General features: G+C 41.1%; 1 protein-coding gene across 1 annotated transcript in view; it reads left to right on the top strand.

The window, feature by feature from the left end:
* Positions 1–3,424: 3,424 nt before the first annotated feature.
* Positions 3,425–14,847, top strand: part of Ablim1 (actin binding LIM protein 1) — a 232,564-nt gene continuing 221,141 nt past the window's right edge. Inside the window, exon 1 of the mRNA XM_029562132.1 lies at positions 3,425–3,769. Coding sequence (XP_029417992.1) covers positions 3,724–3,769 — 46 coding nt within the window. The 5' untranslated portion in view covers positions 3,425–3,723. The remainder of the gene's footprint in view (positions 3,770–14,847) is intronic.

The raw sequence follows: 14,847 nt of genomic DNA, 5'->3' as shown, positions 1-14,847 counted from the left end.
GACCTTGGGCAATTTGATTTAAATTGTCTGTTTCAATTGCCTCATTTTACAGAGGAGATAGTGGTACCTGCCTCAAAAGGTTTTAAAAAAGTGGTATGGGCTGCAGTTGGGTGGAGCTCAGTGGCAGAACATGAGATTGGCATTCACAAGGCCCTGGGTTCTATCCCTAGCACAAAGGAGGGAGTTAGGGAGGGAGGGAAGGAGGAAGGGGATTTTTGTTCAAGAAAGTCCTCAGTAAATGTGACCTTTGAATGATAATGAGGAGATCGTATTTGCAGTTTATGAATCTGAGACATATAGTGACATATACAATGGAAGTTGATAGCATCTTAGTAAAAATCCATAAAATTTATCTTCTAGTCACAAAAATAGCCTCATGGGCTTTGCTTGGGAATTATAAGTAAACACCAAGTCTGGCAGCAGAGATATAGTTGTCTACTACAAAGATTGTTTCTAGTTTTAGCTGTCAGTTTAAGTGTGGGCTAAACTATACAGTCTTCAGTTCTTGAAACCAATCTCTAATTTCTAATTTCTAATCTCTCTAATCCCGTAGCTGAGCTCGAGTTGAGGCCAGTTGCCAGAATATCATTAAAACACAAGTTTAAGGAAAATGACATATCAGTGTGTAATTTTTTTTCCCCTGAGCTTTCTAGATAAGGTCTAGAAGGTTCTTCTTCCTTATTGAATATGACCTTTTAATAAATTCAGTTTTTGTCTTTCCTGGTGGAATCATTTTTCTTATGGAATTCAATTTGCCTTGAGTTTTTGTCTCTTCTGTTTAGTTTAAAAGATGAGGCCAGGGCCCTGTGAATCCTTCATTACCAATATCTGTTATATTTCACTCACACACGACCCATCATAAATTACATTCTGGTCAGCTTCATCTTCTAATCTGTAATTGCAAAGCCATCCTAGGCCAGGTCTTCTAACGTGAGCTGCAGTCATGTGTGCTGTCTGTAGTACATGATTCCTGGGGGAAGACAGCATCACATGGGCCCCACCTCACCTGCATGCCAGCCTATAACAGCTGTTCAAATGGCAAAATCCAGTGTCACCAGGAGGGGAACTGTCCTTATACTGTCTGTGCAACCTTGGGCAAGTCCCTAAATTACTTTAGCCTTTAAGACTTCTCACCTCTCAAACTATAGTGCAAAGTTTCTTTAAACTCCTTCCTAGGGTTCTCCTTTCTTTAGAATAGCACTGTCCAAACCCTGGTTAATAGTTACACAAGACTCAGAGTTATTCTGGTCAAATGAATTTATGAAATATTTCTTATCTTGTTCATCTCTTAGTAACATGGTGCACAGCATATTAATGTTAAACTCCTGGTTAAGAAACCTGCTTAACAATGCCTAATCAAGTGTTTCTCAAAGACAGGTGGGTATGCAGTTGAAAGCACTTTGATGTGTTTATTTTTACTATGTGACAATCACTTTCTCATGAGAAGTTCTAGGAGCAGAATTGGGAAACTGCTCATCCTAATGTCAAAGATGACTGAGTTATGTCAGATCAGAAACACACAGCTGTGTCTCGGCTTTTGTAATGACGTTGTAGTAGTACATTGCCATTTCATTACAAAGTGGATGCATGTTTTAACAGTTTGATTCTAATGAATTGCAAACCAAATTATCTCTGGTTCAACAGAAGTCAGATACAGAAGACTCTAACCGGGAAGGCATGACTGTACTCGTAATTAAGTTTGAATATTGACTGTCCTGCTCTTCCTCAGTTGTCCTGCCCTGTGAAAGGAAGCAGTGCTTTTAAACCAGAACCCTGTTTTAGCCCCCAGAAAATGACGCTCTGTTCCTTTTCCCACTTCCACTGTGTGTATACATGTGTAGGAGGTCAGGGGACAGCCTCAGGTTTTGTTCTTTAAGGTCTCTTTGGCCTGGAACATCACTGGGAGTCTGGACTAGCTGCTTAACAGGTTCCAGGGATCCCCCTGTCTGCACATCTCACGGCACCATCACTGGGATTACCAGTGCATCATCACACCCAGCCTCTTATGAGAGCTTTGGGGATGGATGGTACTCAGATCCTCATGCTTGTGAAGCAAGCACTTTACCAACTGAGTTACCTCCCCAACCTGCCTGCTTCCCTCTGCCCTTCAATTTAAAATTAGTAGGAATAACAATTTGAGATTTAAGGGACCAGGAAAAGCTAGCTCCCATTACATTTTAAATAAAGAACTATAAGAACAAAGAATGTAGCTATAATAGACTTCTGTTGTGTCCAGATGTTTTTAAAAAAAGTCTTAAGACACTGACAGTAACAAAATGGAACATCCGTGATTCTGAAATACGGAATCACAGTCATGAGAATGCCAGGCATCAGTTATAATCAGATTTCCATTAATGTGACTGGCCTTTGGTACCAACTAACACATGACAGCTCTGTAGATGCCAAGCATTTTATCAGTGAGTGATTCAGTTGTGATCCTGTGTCTGGCGCCTAGTGCCGCTGCCAAGTCAGGAGGATGTTATCAGAGGCCCTGAGTTCCAGGTAGTGACCCTGCCCTAGGGAAGGGAGAGTGGGGGACCCATGAGTGGGGCTATCTATCCACCAGAGCCACTGCAGAACAAATACACAGGGGGAAAAGGAGCCAGGACTCTGATTTATCAAACTTGCATTTAGCTAATCTGTTTTTGTTTCCACTGGATGAATTTTGGGCTTTTTATTAAATTAATATCTCAGAATGTGGATGGGTGAAGTTGTCAGAATTCAATATTCTTCTCGCCCACTTATAACCAGTGTGTCAGTCTCCTCTCTCCTAGACAATCCATCCATCTGATGGCTAGGGTGTTTGTCTTCAGTGTCCTTTTCATTTCAGTTGTTGCCATAACTTTTCCAATATGCAAAAACCCCTGGTGTTCAGAAATAACTGGAAGAAGGTTTGGATTATGGGTAGCGGGTAATCTAACTCAGTTTCAGGGCACTATGTACTGACTATGACATGAAAACAAACAAAGAAAAAACAATAACAAAAAAACCTCTCTCCTGAGCCTTTTTGGATGAGGTCATTGTTTTCAGCCTTGTGAACCTAACAGTATATGGCTCAAAGTCCATATCCCAGCTCACACCAGCGCTTTGTTAGGGGACAGTTTCCAAAGACACAATGAATAGCTGATAGAAAAGTCTCTCCAAGTATAGTATTCTTTAAATCCTGGTATTAAAAATATAGTAATAAAAGTCCATCTGGTTGAGATGTTAATTCATTAAAGAAAAGGAGGAAACAGAAGGCTTGGGTAGAAAAATTATCCTTTTCTTTCTCTGTCTCCTGTTTGAGCTATTGTGAAATGACACTGATCAAAATCTGGATTCTGGACTACAGCAGAGTGGAGGAAAAAAATCCCAGGAATGTTCTCAGTGTTTTCACAGCCACTTCCCAGAAATGGTCAGCCTTCCTTAGAGGCTGTGGTGTCAGTAAACTGAGGGGCTCTTAAAAGTGGTTCTTGGAACTGGCAGGAGGTGAGGTGGGGCATGCAGGAGGAGAGCTCTGTAGGTGAGGAAGGTGCTGGAATCACACAGGAAACTCCTCATTCTTCCCAGGCCTGTGGCACACCCACTGCACACACCCCTCCCTAAGTTAAATCAGCCCACACCCTCCTGGGAGGAGAGCCAGGCCCAACCTTGCCTCTGAGGAGTGGACACTGTCCTTCTGGGTGCCAGAGCCTGGTGAAGCAAAGCTGAGACTTAGAGCCTGGTCAGGTCAATGACTTGGACATGACTGCAGTACTGGATTCTCATCACGTCTCTGAAGACTACAAAGGTTTGTGTGTTATTTTATAAACTTGGCATTTCTGCTGTCTGGGGAGATTATGTCTTTAACGATGAGGAGAGAGAGGAAGGGCTCTTTCCACTGGATAAAGCCATCTTGTGCTTATTTTAATATGTTAACACAATAATCTATGTAGTCACACTGTGTATTTGTATAAAATGCCTATTTTTTATGTCAACATATTTGTAGATATTAATACAGCAGGATGTTAAAAATAGACAGGTCTGCTCAGTACAGGAGTCCAGCAGGTGGGTGGTCCAATCTGTTGGGCACTTTAAAGGTATCTTCAGTAATTGGGCAAAAACCTGTGGTCACGTTTTTGTTTGAGTTTGGATGCTGTCCGTGGGTTGTTTTCTATGCAGTTGTATTGCCGGAGTGCCTTCCTTCCCTGGTGAAGCTGCCTTTAGGAGTGACCCCACTCTTCCTGGGGGACTGACAGCTAACACCACATCTACCAAATCGCCCCAAAGGCAATCTGACACAGTCTTGCTGCCTGTTCCATTAAAACCCACAGGCTGTGGTGATGGCTGCTGCTTCTCTTCATATGGATCCCCTAGGATAAGAGGGGGGAACTTATTTTGGTTTCTGGACAGCAGAGGGTGGGTGATCTCACAGAAGGCGAATGGGCTTTGTGCCCTGCCCTCCTTCACTTCCGACAGCTCTTCTCTGTGTCCCAGCACCTCCGGCCAGCTCAGCTTTGCCTTCCTCCCCAGCACTTGGCGGACCAGGGAGCTGGGTCGGCTACACTTCACATGTGTACACTTGTCAAGAAGCATGACAACATCAAGGCTGGCACACTTGAGGATAAATAATTCATGTGGCCTCTTTTGTACAGTAAATAATTCTCAAAGACCATGCTGGTTTAAAAATCCAGTAATACGGTTTCGTATTCATTTATTGGTCTGCCTTGGACATTTACTGGAAGACAAAAATTGACAAACATTGGAAAAATAAGTTGTAAAGAAGCTGTACGTGGGCAGTAGGCCAAAATCTGTCTCAGCTTTCCCTCCCTCTTTTTTTTCCTGAAATGTAAAATCACCTGATGTTTACAGAAGATTCTTTGACACGCCTTGGTTGCTCCTTGAAGATAGAATCTAAATTTTAATAATAACACTTCATATGCATAGCCATTAGAATGCATTAACATGTTACTGACACTCCTGGTGAAAACCAACTCTATGACTTTCCTAAGTGAAAGAGGTCATAGTGATAAAATTAGATTATCTCAAAATCTCTATATGTCCATATTTAAACGCATATAATAACAGATTTATTATTTCTGAAATAAAATTAAAGTTGAAGTTAAAAGTTAAAAAGAATGGATTTTCATTTTGATTTCCAGGAAGGGGTTTCAGAAAATCTTACGTAACAGGAGAGATTACAAATAAATAGAGCAAACTATATAGCTGATAATATTTTTATTTATTTTTTAATGATGCTTTTCCTTTCTATTCCATGGTATGTCTTGATGGAATCTGGAATCTCCCATTTGCTGCCAGTTGGAATCTGCAGAAAATATCTTTAGAATACTCAGTAGTCAACTTGAATTTCAGTCATAATTAGAATTATTTCAAGACTTAAAAAATAGGTGTAGTGGGGAGAGATGGCTCAGTGGTTAAGAGCACTGGCTGCTCTTGCAGAGGACCTGGGTTCAATTCCCAGCACCCACATGGTGGCTAACAACTGTCTGTAACTTCAGTTCCAGGGGATCTGACACCTTCTTCTGACCACCTCAGACACTGCACAACATGGATGCACTTATACACATGCAGGCAATATACTCATAGGCATAAAATAAAAATAATAAAATATATATTTTTAAAAAAGCATATTTTATGTTTGGAATAGAACAGTGTTTCATTACTCTTCATTTTAAAAATTACCTTCTGCAGAGAACATTGGCAATACATTTGCTGCTGTTTTTTAGAGATAGGGTCTTTCTATGTTGTCCAAGTTTACCTTAGACTCACTTTGTATCCCAGATTGGCCTGGAATTCTTAATGCTCTTCCTGCCTCTGTCTCCTGAGTGCTAGAGTTTTAAGCATGTACTACCATGCTTAGCTATGGTAATATATTTTTAATGAACTTTTTTTTAATGGAGGGATCCATCAAATGGATACAGGTCTGACCGTGCTTAAATTTTATTTCTTATTCTTAGTAATCTGTTCCCAGATATTTTCAAACAAACCTTCCACCTGTTCATCCTTCCCTTCACTAATACTAATAATTCATCCTGTCACTTCTCTCCTAGAACACCTAGGAAGTATTAACCAGTTAAATGTCTATTGATTTAAGACTCTGATGCAGTCATTCCCTTCAGATAAAAAGGAAATTTGCGAGCTAGTGTTTGCATACGATGAATAGTAATTTAGGCATCTGTGCTGGGTAGCTTTGTCAACTTGACATACCTGGGTAGAGGGAGCCTCAGTTGGGGAGTTTCCTCCATTGGATTGGCCTGTGGCCAGGTCTGTGGGGTATTTTCTTGGTTTTTGAGTGATGTGGAAGGGCCCAGCCCACTGTGGGCAGTGCCACCCCTGGGCAGGTTGTTCTGCATTATATCAGAAAGCAGGCTGAGCATGGGCCAGGGGAGCAATCCAGTAAGTAGTGTTCCTCCACGGCCTGTGCTTCAGTTCCTGCCTCTAGGTTCTTGCCCTGAGTTCCTACCTTGGGCTCCCTGATGAACTGACCCGGGAGATGTAAGCCTTAGAAACCCTTTCCTCCCCAAGTTGGTACTGGTCAGAGTGTTTTGTCACAGCAAGTGAAGACAAACTAGAACAGCATCTTAAAGCCCTCTATTTTTTATTAAAGTATGACTTATGACATGTAGGTCTCCATCATTTACATACATATTTTAAAGGCTGTGTTGTAAGCCAGGATAGTCATGAGAAGACTGAGATTTGACATAACTTATGCTGAGTCACTCATTTCCAAAATGGGGCAAACACTGCACTGTCTTCATTCCCATACCTCTTAGGTTTTCTGGGAAAGCATGGAGATGCTATGCAGGTTTTCCTGCTTCAAGAGGCAGTCAGAGCTGCTTCTGTGTATAAGCTCTGCCAGAGTCCATGAGTCAATCAGAGCATGAGATTGTCAGGAATGTGCTGGAGGAGTGAGAGCAGGCAGTAGCCAGAAACATGGAGCACTGGGTTCCAGAGAACAGACAACCATAGTCAGGACTTTGAGAGCTGCTGTCTGAGTCACCTCCCTTATGGGGCCAGTCAATCACTCCTCAGGATTGTGACTACACAAAGGTGCCTTGAAAAACTTAATGTGATGGATACTACGAGCTGGCATTTCCCTTCTTTATAACACCGAGGGGACCCACCTTGCATGGTGAATTGAAATAGTCCTTCAGGGGTTTCGGGATACACAGAGCTCTTGGCCAGCGTGTTAGTGGAGAGGGATCTGTTGATGATTTCAATGTGGCTTATGGGGTTTATCTCTGTTTTCATATAAAAGGTGAGGCTAGCTATGTAAACACCCAAGTCTACCTTTTTACTAATTTACTTAGCTGCTTGGCTAAGTAAAAAAAAACTTGATGGTTTTTAACTTTGAAGTTGCTCTTACTGTGACATCCTCTCTTTAACTATAGCTTCACCAGGGAGAGTTTCTCCCCATGTGTCACCAAGCTCTCCCTGGACTTGACATTAAAACTTGTTCATGAGCATTTTGTTTGTGATAGTTAATTCACCAAGCACCTCTCCACAGGTGGCAGATGCTATGCGAGGTGCCATTCAGAATCATGAAGCTCTGTCATTTAGGATTTATCATCTCATAAAACCCACAGGTCAAAGACGTGCTGGGCAGCCAGCCAATGTGAGACAGTAGGCAAAGACCAGGGCAGGTAGAAGGATGCATGTATTGAAATAAATGCTATAGGAAAGAATGTCATCACCTACAATAGTTAGGATGCTTGCCAGGGAAGCTGGAGGGCTCTTTGGGACTCAGATGACCCCAGTGGTTACCAGGGGTATAGTCTGACTGTAGGTCACTTCTCACACTGGCTTCACTATGGGTACCCTTGTCCTCTGGATCCATCTCTGCCTCTTCTTACCTCTAGAATCACAGGGACCAGTGACTTGTTTTCCGCTTGTTAATGTGACTGTTCTTTGGTGGATGCTGGTATTGGGGAAGGAAAGAATGTACCTCTGGACACAGGGTACTGGTTAAGTGTGTGGGCTCTAGGGGCAGAGATTTGGGTCAAAGTACAGCTTTGATACCTAGTTGCAGTATAACCTGGGTTAAGCTTCTTAATTTAAAAAAATTTAATTTTATTTTTTATTGAGTGTGTAAATGTGGTTTATGTACTGGTTCATGTAGCTGTAAGCATGTGCATGCAGGTATCCATGCATGTATGTGCATATATGTGGAGGCCAGAGGTCAGCATTGGGTGGCTTTCTTAATTGCTCTTCCCTTATTTTTTGGAACAGGATCTCTTGCTGAACCTGGAGCTCACTGATTGGCTAGGCTGGCTGGCCAGTGAGCTCCAGGGATCCACCTGTCTCTACCTCTCATTTCTAGCACTGGGGTTACTGATACCTGCAGCAGCAGCAGCCAGTTTTTTTTTTAAAAAACTTAGATACTGGAGACCTCGAGTCTTCACCACTTTACTAACTAAGCTATTCCTAAGCCTCAAGTTTATTGATTTTTCCTTTTTTGTGTATGTGTGCATAGAGGAGGAAGGGTTCAGACAGTCTCACGTAGCCCATATTAGCCTTGAACTCATTCTGTAGCTGAGGATGACCTCGAACTCCTGACCCTCCTCCTGCCTCCACCTACGAAATGCTGGAATCATAGGTATGTACCACCACACCCACCTTGAGTTTCTTAATTTCTCTAATCCTTACTTTCTACTTCTATAAAAACTGAGGTATTAGAACTGTCTGCTTTATAAGAACATGAAAATTAAATGAGAACTGTATAATTTCATGGCACAGTGCTACACCCAGAATAATGAATGTGATGCGCAGTTGGCAATGACAGCTCCATCTGAAAATTCTGATTCTTGCAAACTAATTATATTGCTGACTAGTCATTTGGAATCCTTAAGTCTTGATTCTAGTTTGGTTATTTTTACTTTTAAGTTTTATTTATTTTAATGAATTATACAAGAACAAAGTTTTGGGGCTGAAGAGGTGGCTCAGCTTTAAGAGCACTGACTGCTCTTATAGAGGATCGGGGTTCAGTTTCAGCACCCACATTAGCAGCTGACAACCTTCTATAATTCCAATTCCAGGGGATTTGATCCCCTCTTCTGGCCTCTGAGGGCCTTACACACAGGTATTGCACATACATACATGTAAGCAAAAAAGTCATGCACATACAGTAACATAAATAAGTCCAAACAATTAAAAAAGAATAAAGTTTCATTATAAAAACTTAAACAGAGAATGAGAGACAAAAGCTGTCCTTGACTGACGCCCAAACCCAAGGGGTAACCACTGTTATCCACTTTATTTTATTATTTATTTATTTATTTATTTTACGTGTATGAATGTTTTACCTGCATGTGTGCATATGCACTACAAGCGTGAAATGCCCATGGAGACCAGACAAAGGTATTGGACTCCCTGGAACTGGAGTTACAGATGATTGCTAGGCACTGAATCAGGCCTTCTGCAAGAGCAGCCAGTGCTCTTAACTACTGAGCTACCTCTCCAGCCCCTCATCTTTATTTTTTATGTTATCACAGTAATAATCCATATTTCCACATTACAAGTAAAACAGTGGCTTCTTCCATGATAGGAACATCAAAGAATGTGGAGGTTTTCTGGTCTGCCTTTGAAATGACCAGAAGTGGGGTATTGCTGCTACAGGATGTGACTTTTCTTAATGAGATGTTTTGCTTTGTATTTTCCTTATTGAATGAACTGACAATCTCCTGAAAAGCCTAACTATTGTTCACTTGATCCATTAATGAAGAAATGTAATAGTCATCAGAAGAGACCTGAGAAGCCCCCAGAGCAGAAGTCTATACATTTTTCCCATCAAGAGCCAGATTAGAAGATTTTGTGTTTTACTGGCCAGTGGTATTGGCTGCTGTCTCTGCTGTTACTTCTACTGATGATTTTCTCTTGTTTTTTCTGTTTCTCTGGGTTATTAAATCATCCCTTAAAAATGAAAAGAAAAATGGGCCAGCAAGATGGCTCAGTGGGTAAAGATGCTTGCCACCAGGCCTGACACCCTGAGTTTGATCTCTAGAACCCACATGGTAGAAGGAAAGAACTGACTCATACAAGTTGTCCTCTGACCTCCACATATGTGCCATGGTGTATACTTCCACATACATGCACTCTGTCTTCCTACACACACACGCACACACACACACGCACGCACGCACGCACACACGCACACACACACGCATGCACGCACACACTACGCACGCACAGAGGAATAAACAAATTTAATGAAAAACATAAAAACCACCACTTTTCATTTGAAGCCCGTGTGTAAGCAATGTATGACCAGATTTGGTCTGAGGACCATGGTTTACTGACTCTGCCCTGGCATATTGGGGGATCAAGGCATGTGGAAGGAACAGTTGCATAAAAAGATTCAAATATTTGAAACCACTCCTGCCTCTCCCTGGCTCACCATTCCCTAGACTCCAGGAAGGAAGACTCTGTGTCCAGATCTTCACCACTGAGCACCACTGTCTTCTGTCTTCCTTTGTATCACATGGCACGTAGCAAAAATTCATGGAATGAAGAAAAGCCAAATAGGATTGAAAAGTTCATTTTCAAAACCAGCAGTTCTTTGTCCCACCTCTTCATTATCTTAATGGTTTCTTCTCATACATGGAATGCGGCTTTTTACAAATTTTAGGTTTTCATTTCTGAACTTTGCATTCGCTTATAGATTACCTAATATAAAAGTTAAATCCTGACATTACTAATCATATCTAATGTCTGCAATGAGGGAAACAATGAAACGATGACTACATGAACATCTTTTTATTTACTTACTTATTTGAGCCTATGTAGCCCAGGTTGTTCTCAAACTTGCTATGCCACCAAGGATGACCTTGAACTTCTGATCCTCCTGCCTTCCACGTGCTGGGATTACAGGTGGGCACTACTGATCCTGGTTTATTCAGATAGAACCTAGGGTTTCATTGAGACTAAGACTCAATGAAATTAGTCTTATGCCCAGTTAACCTGAAAGACTTTAATTCTGGTTTTGAAAGGGAAGTTGGGAGCTGGGGGGACAATTCTAACCCTCAGGGACCTTTCTAACCAAACTCAAGGAAAAACAGTAAAAAGATGTACATAGGTCAAATTCTAAGAAATACACGATCTGAACACTTTGTATGAGTAGCCAAAAGAAAACTTTCTCTCTAAAGGGCAAGACAATAAACATTTTGACCTTTGTGAGCCAAATGGTGGTTGGTGCAACCATTTAACTGGGATGTAGCACAAAAGCATCCACATAGCACACAAATGAATGGGCATGACTTGTTCTGTAGAACTTTATTTACAAGGCAGCAAGTATTTCTTTATAGACCATTGGCTAGACTATTGAAAGAAATAAGAATGGACCAGCCACAGAATACATTTTGAAAAAGAAACAATGGTTTGGAAGGCAATAAAGATTAGTTTCATTTAACAAGATATGTTTTATAAATGAAGTCAGAAAAAATTGTGTTGGTTGTTCAGTAGATACATTTCAAACAGGTTAATGCACTTCAGTCAGGGTGAAAACGATATTGAGAAATACCATTCTCCAGAAGTGTGGGTTGTTACAAATGATGTCTGCTCTGGAAGCCTGTTTGAACCCCCGTTCACCATGAATGCTGTTTTTGCTTAGCTGCAGAATGAGAGAAAAGAATTAGAGACAAATAAAAGATACCTAATTGGAGCGGTTTGATTTGATGCCACTTTTAAGTGTGGTTCTTTTTTTCTTTTTTTTTTTTAGTGTGGGAGTGAAAGGTCTAGTACTTGTTCACTTAATTATAGTTCGCTTATAGCTAGTAGACTGTAGCGTGATGGGTTTCTACTGATTAATTAAATGCAGAGGAGTCTGGAGTGCGGTTTTAGGGAAGGTGGAAAGGAGGAGCGCAACCTGAATCAGCTCTGTAAAGGTCGACCAAAGCTTCAGATTGCTCAGGTGTTTCTTTTTATGACTTTTCCCCTTCCCTCTTCCCATCTCTTCTTGGTGGCAGTGTCGAAACACACACGGTGAAAGAGGGTTTGAAGGTCTACATAATCTTATCTCATTCATTTCGCTATTTCCTGGGATCCCAGCATATACTAATGACTACCTGAAGACCTTCAGATGACAGCAGTGAAAAGATACCTGAGATTTTCCTCCTGCATAGCCCTCTGCAACAAAGGCATGTACTTTCCAGGAGCATGTCCACGTTGCTGACAGGCATGGGGAAAGTCTTACTATCATTAACTATTAGTGAAATGCCGGCTAAAACCTGAGACTGCTGTACATCTATCGGAATGGCTAAAATGGAAAGGACTGGCGCTGTAAAGTCATTGGAAACGATATGGAACAGCTGGATTTTTATATTGCTAGCCAGTATATGCACTGAGCAAATAACTTAGAAGTGTGGTTGGCAGTACCATCAAAAGGAGATGCATATTTCTTATACATCTACTATATAATAAGTAGTATATTTAATACATATATGTAAGTATATGTTGTACATACAGCATGAGTGTCTACTAACAAAATATACAATGATACTCATAGCAGATTTATCCATAGTAGCTTTCAAACCAAATGAATGGCTACATTGATTGTGGTGCATTCTTTCTGTGGAATATCACTCCAGTATAAAAATATCAATATGAATGAATCATACAGGGATCATACCGAGCCAAAGGAGCCAAACAAAGGAATGCATTGCCGAATGAATCATCTTTACAATCCCCAAAGAAGCAGCACCACAGTGGAGGCATGGAACTGCATCTGCCACGATGGAGGCACGGGACTGCATCTGCCACGATGGAGGCACGGGACTGCAATGTGGCTGGGAGGGGGTCCAAGGACCCCTTCTGGGGGTGTTAGGCACATTTTAGATCTTGATCCTAGGGGTGGTAACATGGTTTATACATATGTAAATTCACTTGAAGTTTGTGAACTTCACAGTAGATAAAATAGATTTCAATAAAAACTTAACATTAAAAGTGAAATGAATCTGAATGCCATCCAAGTATGCTTGAGAAACCTCAGTTATACATTGTACATATGATCTGAACACCATTAAAAATTCACAGAGAAAAACACACACAAAAAAAAAATCCAGTGATGAGCACATAGTACATTCTGGATCAGAAGGTTGTTTCTATTTCTCAAGAATTTCCAGTGTTTTTCAAAATTTCTGTGAATGAATGCGTTTTACTTCTATGTAGAAGATGTTAAATGGGAGAATGACAGCAGTGGCCGTACCTGACACAGTCTGAGGAAGCATTTAACAGTTCTGGATTGGGTTGTGAAATAAGAGAAGGAAGCTTCCGAGAGGGTGAACTATAGGACCTGCTGGACTGCACCGAAGAAAACACATGGATGAGCACAACAGTAAGAACTGGCCGATGAACCTGGGGTGGTGTTCCTTGGGCCTGTGTGCCTCAGCCAGTGTTTCCTATAGTCTGTGGTCCTTCAAGTATATGAGCCTTTTCTTGAACCCTAGCTTGGTGATGTCTTAAGCCACCCAGTGATTTTTAGTCTTCAAAGCTCTTTTCCTAGCTTTTTACATTTTTAGGTATTGCCGTTTGCTCCATTTTCTATTTTGAGGCTGCTCTCCATCTGCTCCATGAGCCAATGTGAACTTAAAAAATCAATTGTGCCAAGCTATTCTCTCCTCTTGAAAGAAGAGATGAGCTAAAAGAACCACAACATACACACAGCAGAGAGAGAGAGAGAGAGAGAGAGAGAGAGAGAGAGAGAGAGAGATCCAAAGGCTCCATCTGTCTTGCTGAGGAGACTCACCACCTTTTTCACCCTGGTGCAGGCTATTTTTGTTTACTTGGTCTGGAGAATGCCCGTGTTGGAAGTCTTAAAAAGGAGCACTTGGGTTTCCATCAGGAAGTGAAAGGCAAAGCACTTTGTTCTATCTGTACGCGGTGCTGCAGGCAGTAGACAAAGAAATGTTCAATAAATGCTGATTGAATTGCTTTTCTGAGAATCATGGTCTCTGCCACCCTCGGATTTTTCTGTGTACATTTTTACTGATGTGTGCACATTTACAATTATGAAGCAGATTGTGCAAGGAGTAATATTCTTTAGAATCCAATATTTCTGGATCTATTCTCTGCAGATCTTTGCCCTCTTAAATGATTTTAATTAGTGAAATTTCATATTCTTTGTGATAGCCAAGGATGAGTTGAAACCGTCTGTGCTTCTTTTTCTTTTTTCTTTTTAAAAACGACCTCTCCCTTTCTCCACAGGGTAAGCAATAGCATTATGCTGTGTTACTAGAAATTTTAATCAATAGAATTTGCACGTCTTTAACTCCAGTGCTAGGAAGGTCTGCTGAGTATGATCGTTTAGTTAATGCGATAAGCTGAAAGGCTCAAACATTTATGGTGCAGATGGCCAATTGGAGTAATTCTGAACCTGTACATGCAATTTCAATATTTTTTCCAAGATAACCTACAGGACATTCTCTTGAAGGTTGAAGGTTCACAAATATTTGTAAAAGTCTCCCGACACCCCAGCAGATTCAAAACCCAGGAAGAGCACATAGGCCTTCAAGAGGTTCACGGCTCAGTGATTTCTGTTTCTCTGGCCTGGTGGCTCTAGCCTTCACCTCTGGTAGATAGATGATGCTGGAGCTTTGCTTCCATCTTGGGGCTCTCTCCTAATGTCAGTCAATGGTTTCGGTGTCCTGCTGGGCTCCACTCACTTCTGAGTGTTCTGATGGTATCCGAATCTCATTATTCTATCTGAAGTTTTCCTTTATCACCTGCTTCCACCCAAACCTCCTCTTTTCTGTTTCTTTTTTTTTACTTATTTATTTAATAACCACATACTTAGAAGAAGCATTTCATTACAACAGCGTTGACATATTCAATAAAAATTTCCTGAGCTAAGATGCATCTCTTTCAAAATTGGCTGTA

The sequence above is a fragment of the Nannospalax galili genome, unplaced genomic scaffold (genome assembly GCF_000622305.1).
Source record: "Nannospalax galili isolate Female #2095 unplaced genomic scaffold, S.galili_v1.0 scaffold974, whole genome shotgun sequence".
Taxonomy (NCBI): domain Eukaryota; kingdom Metazoa; phylum Chordata; class Mammalia; order Rodentia; family Spalacidae; genus Nannospalax; species Nannospalax galili.
The sequence above is the reverse complement of the archived record's forward strand: the minus strand, read 5'-3'. Positions and strand labels throughout refer to the sequence as shown.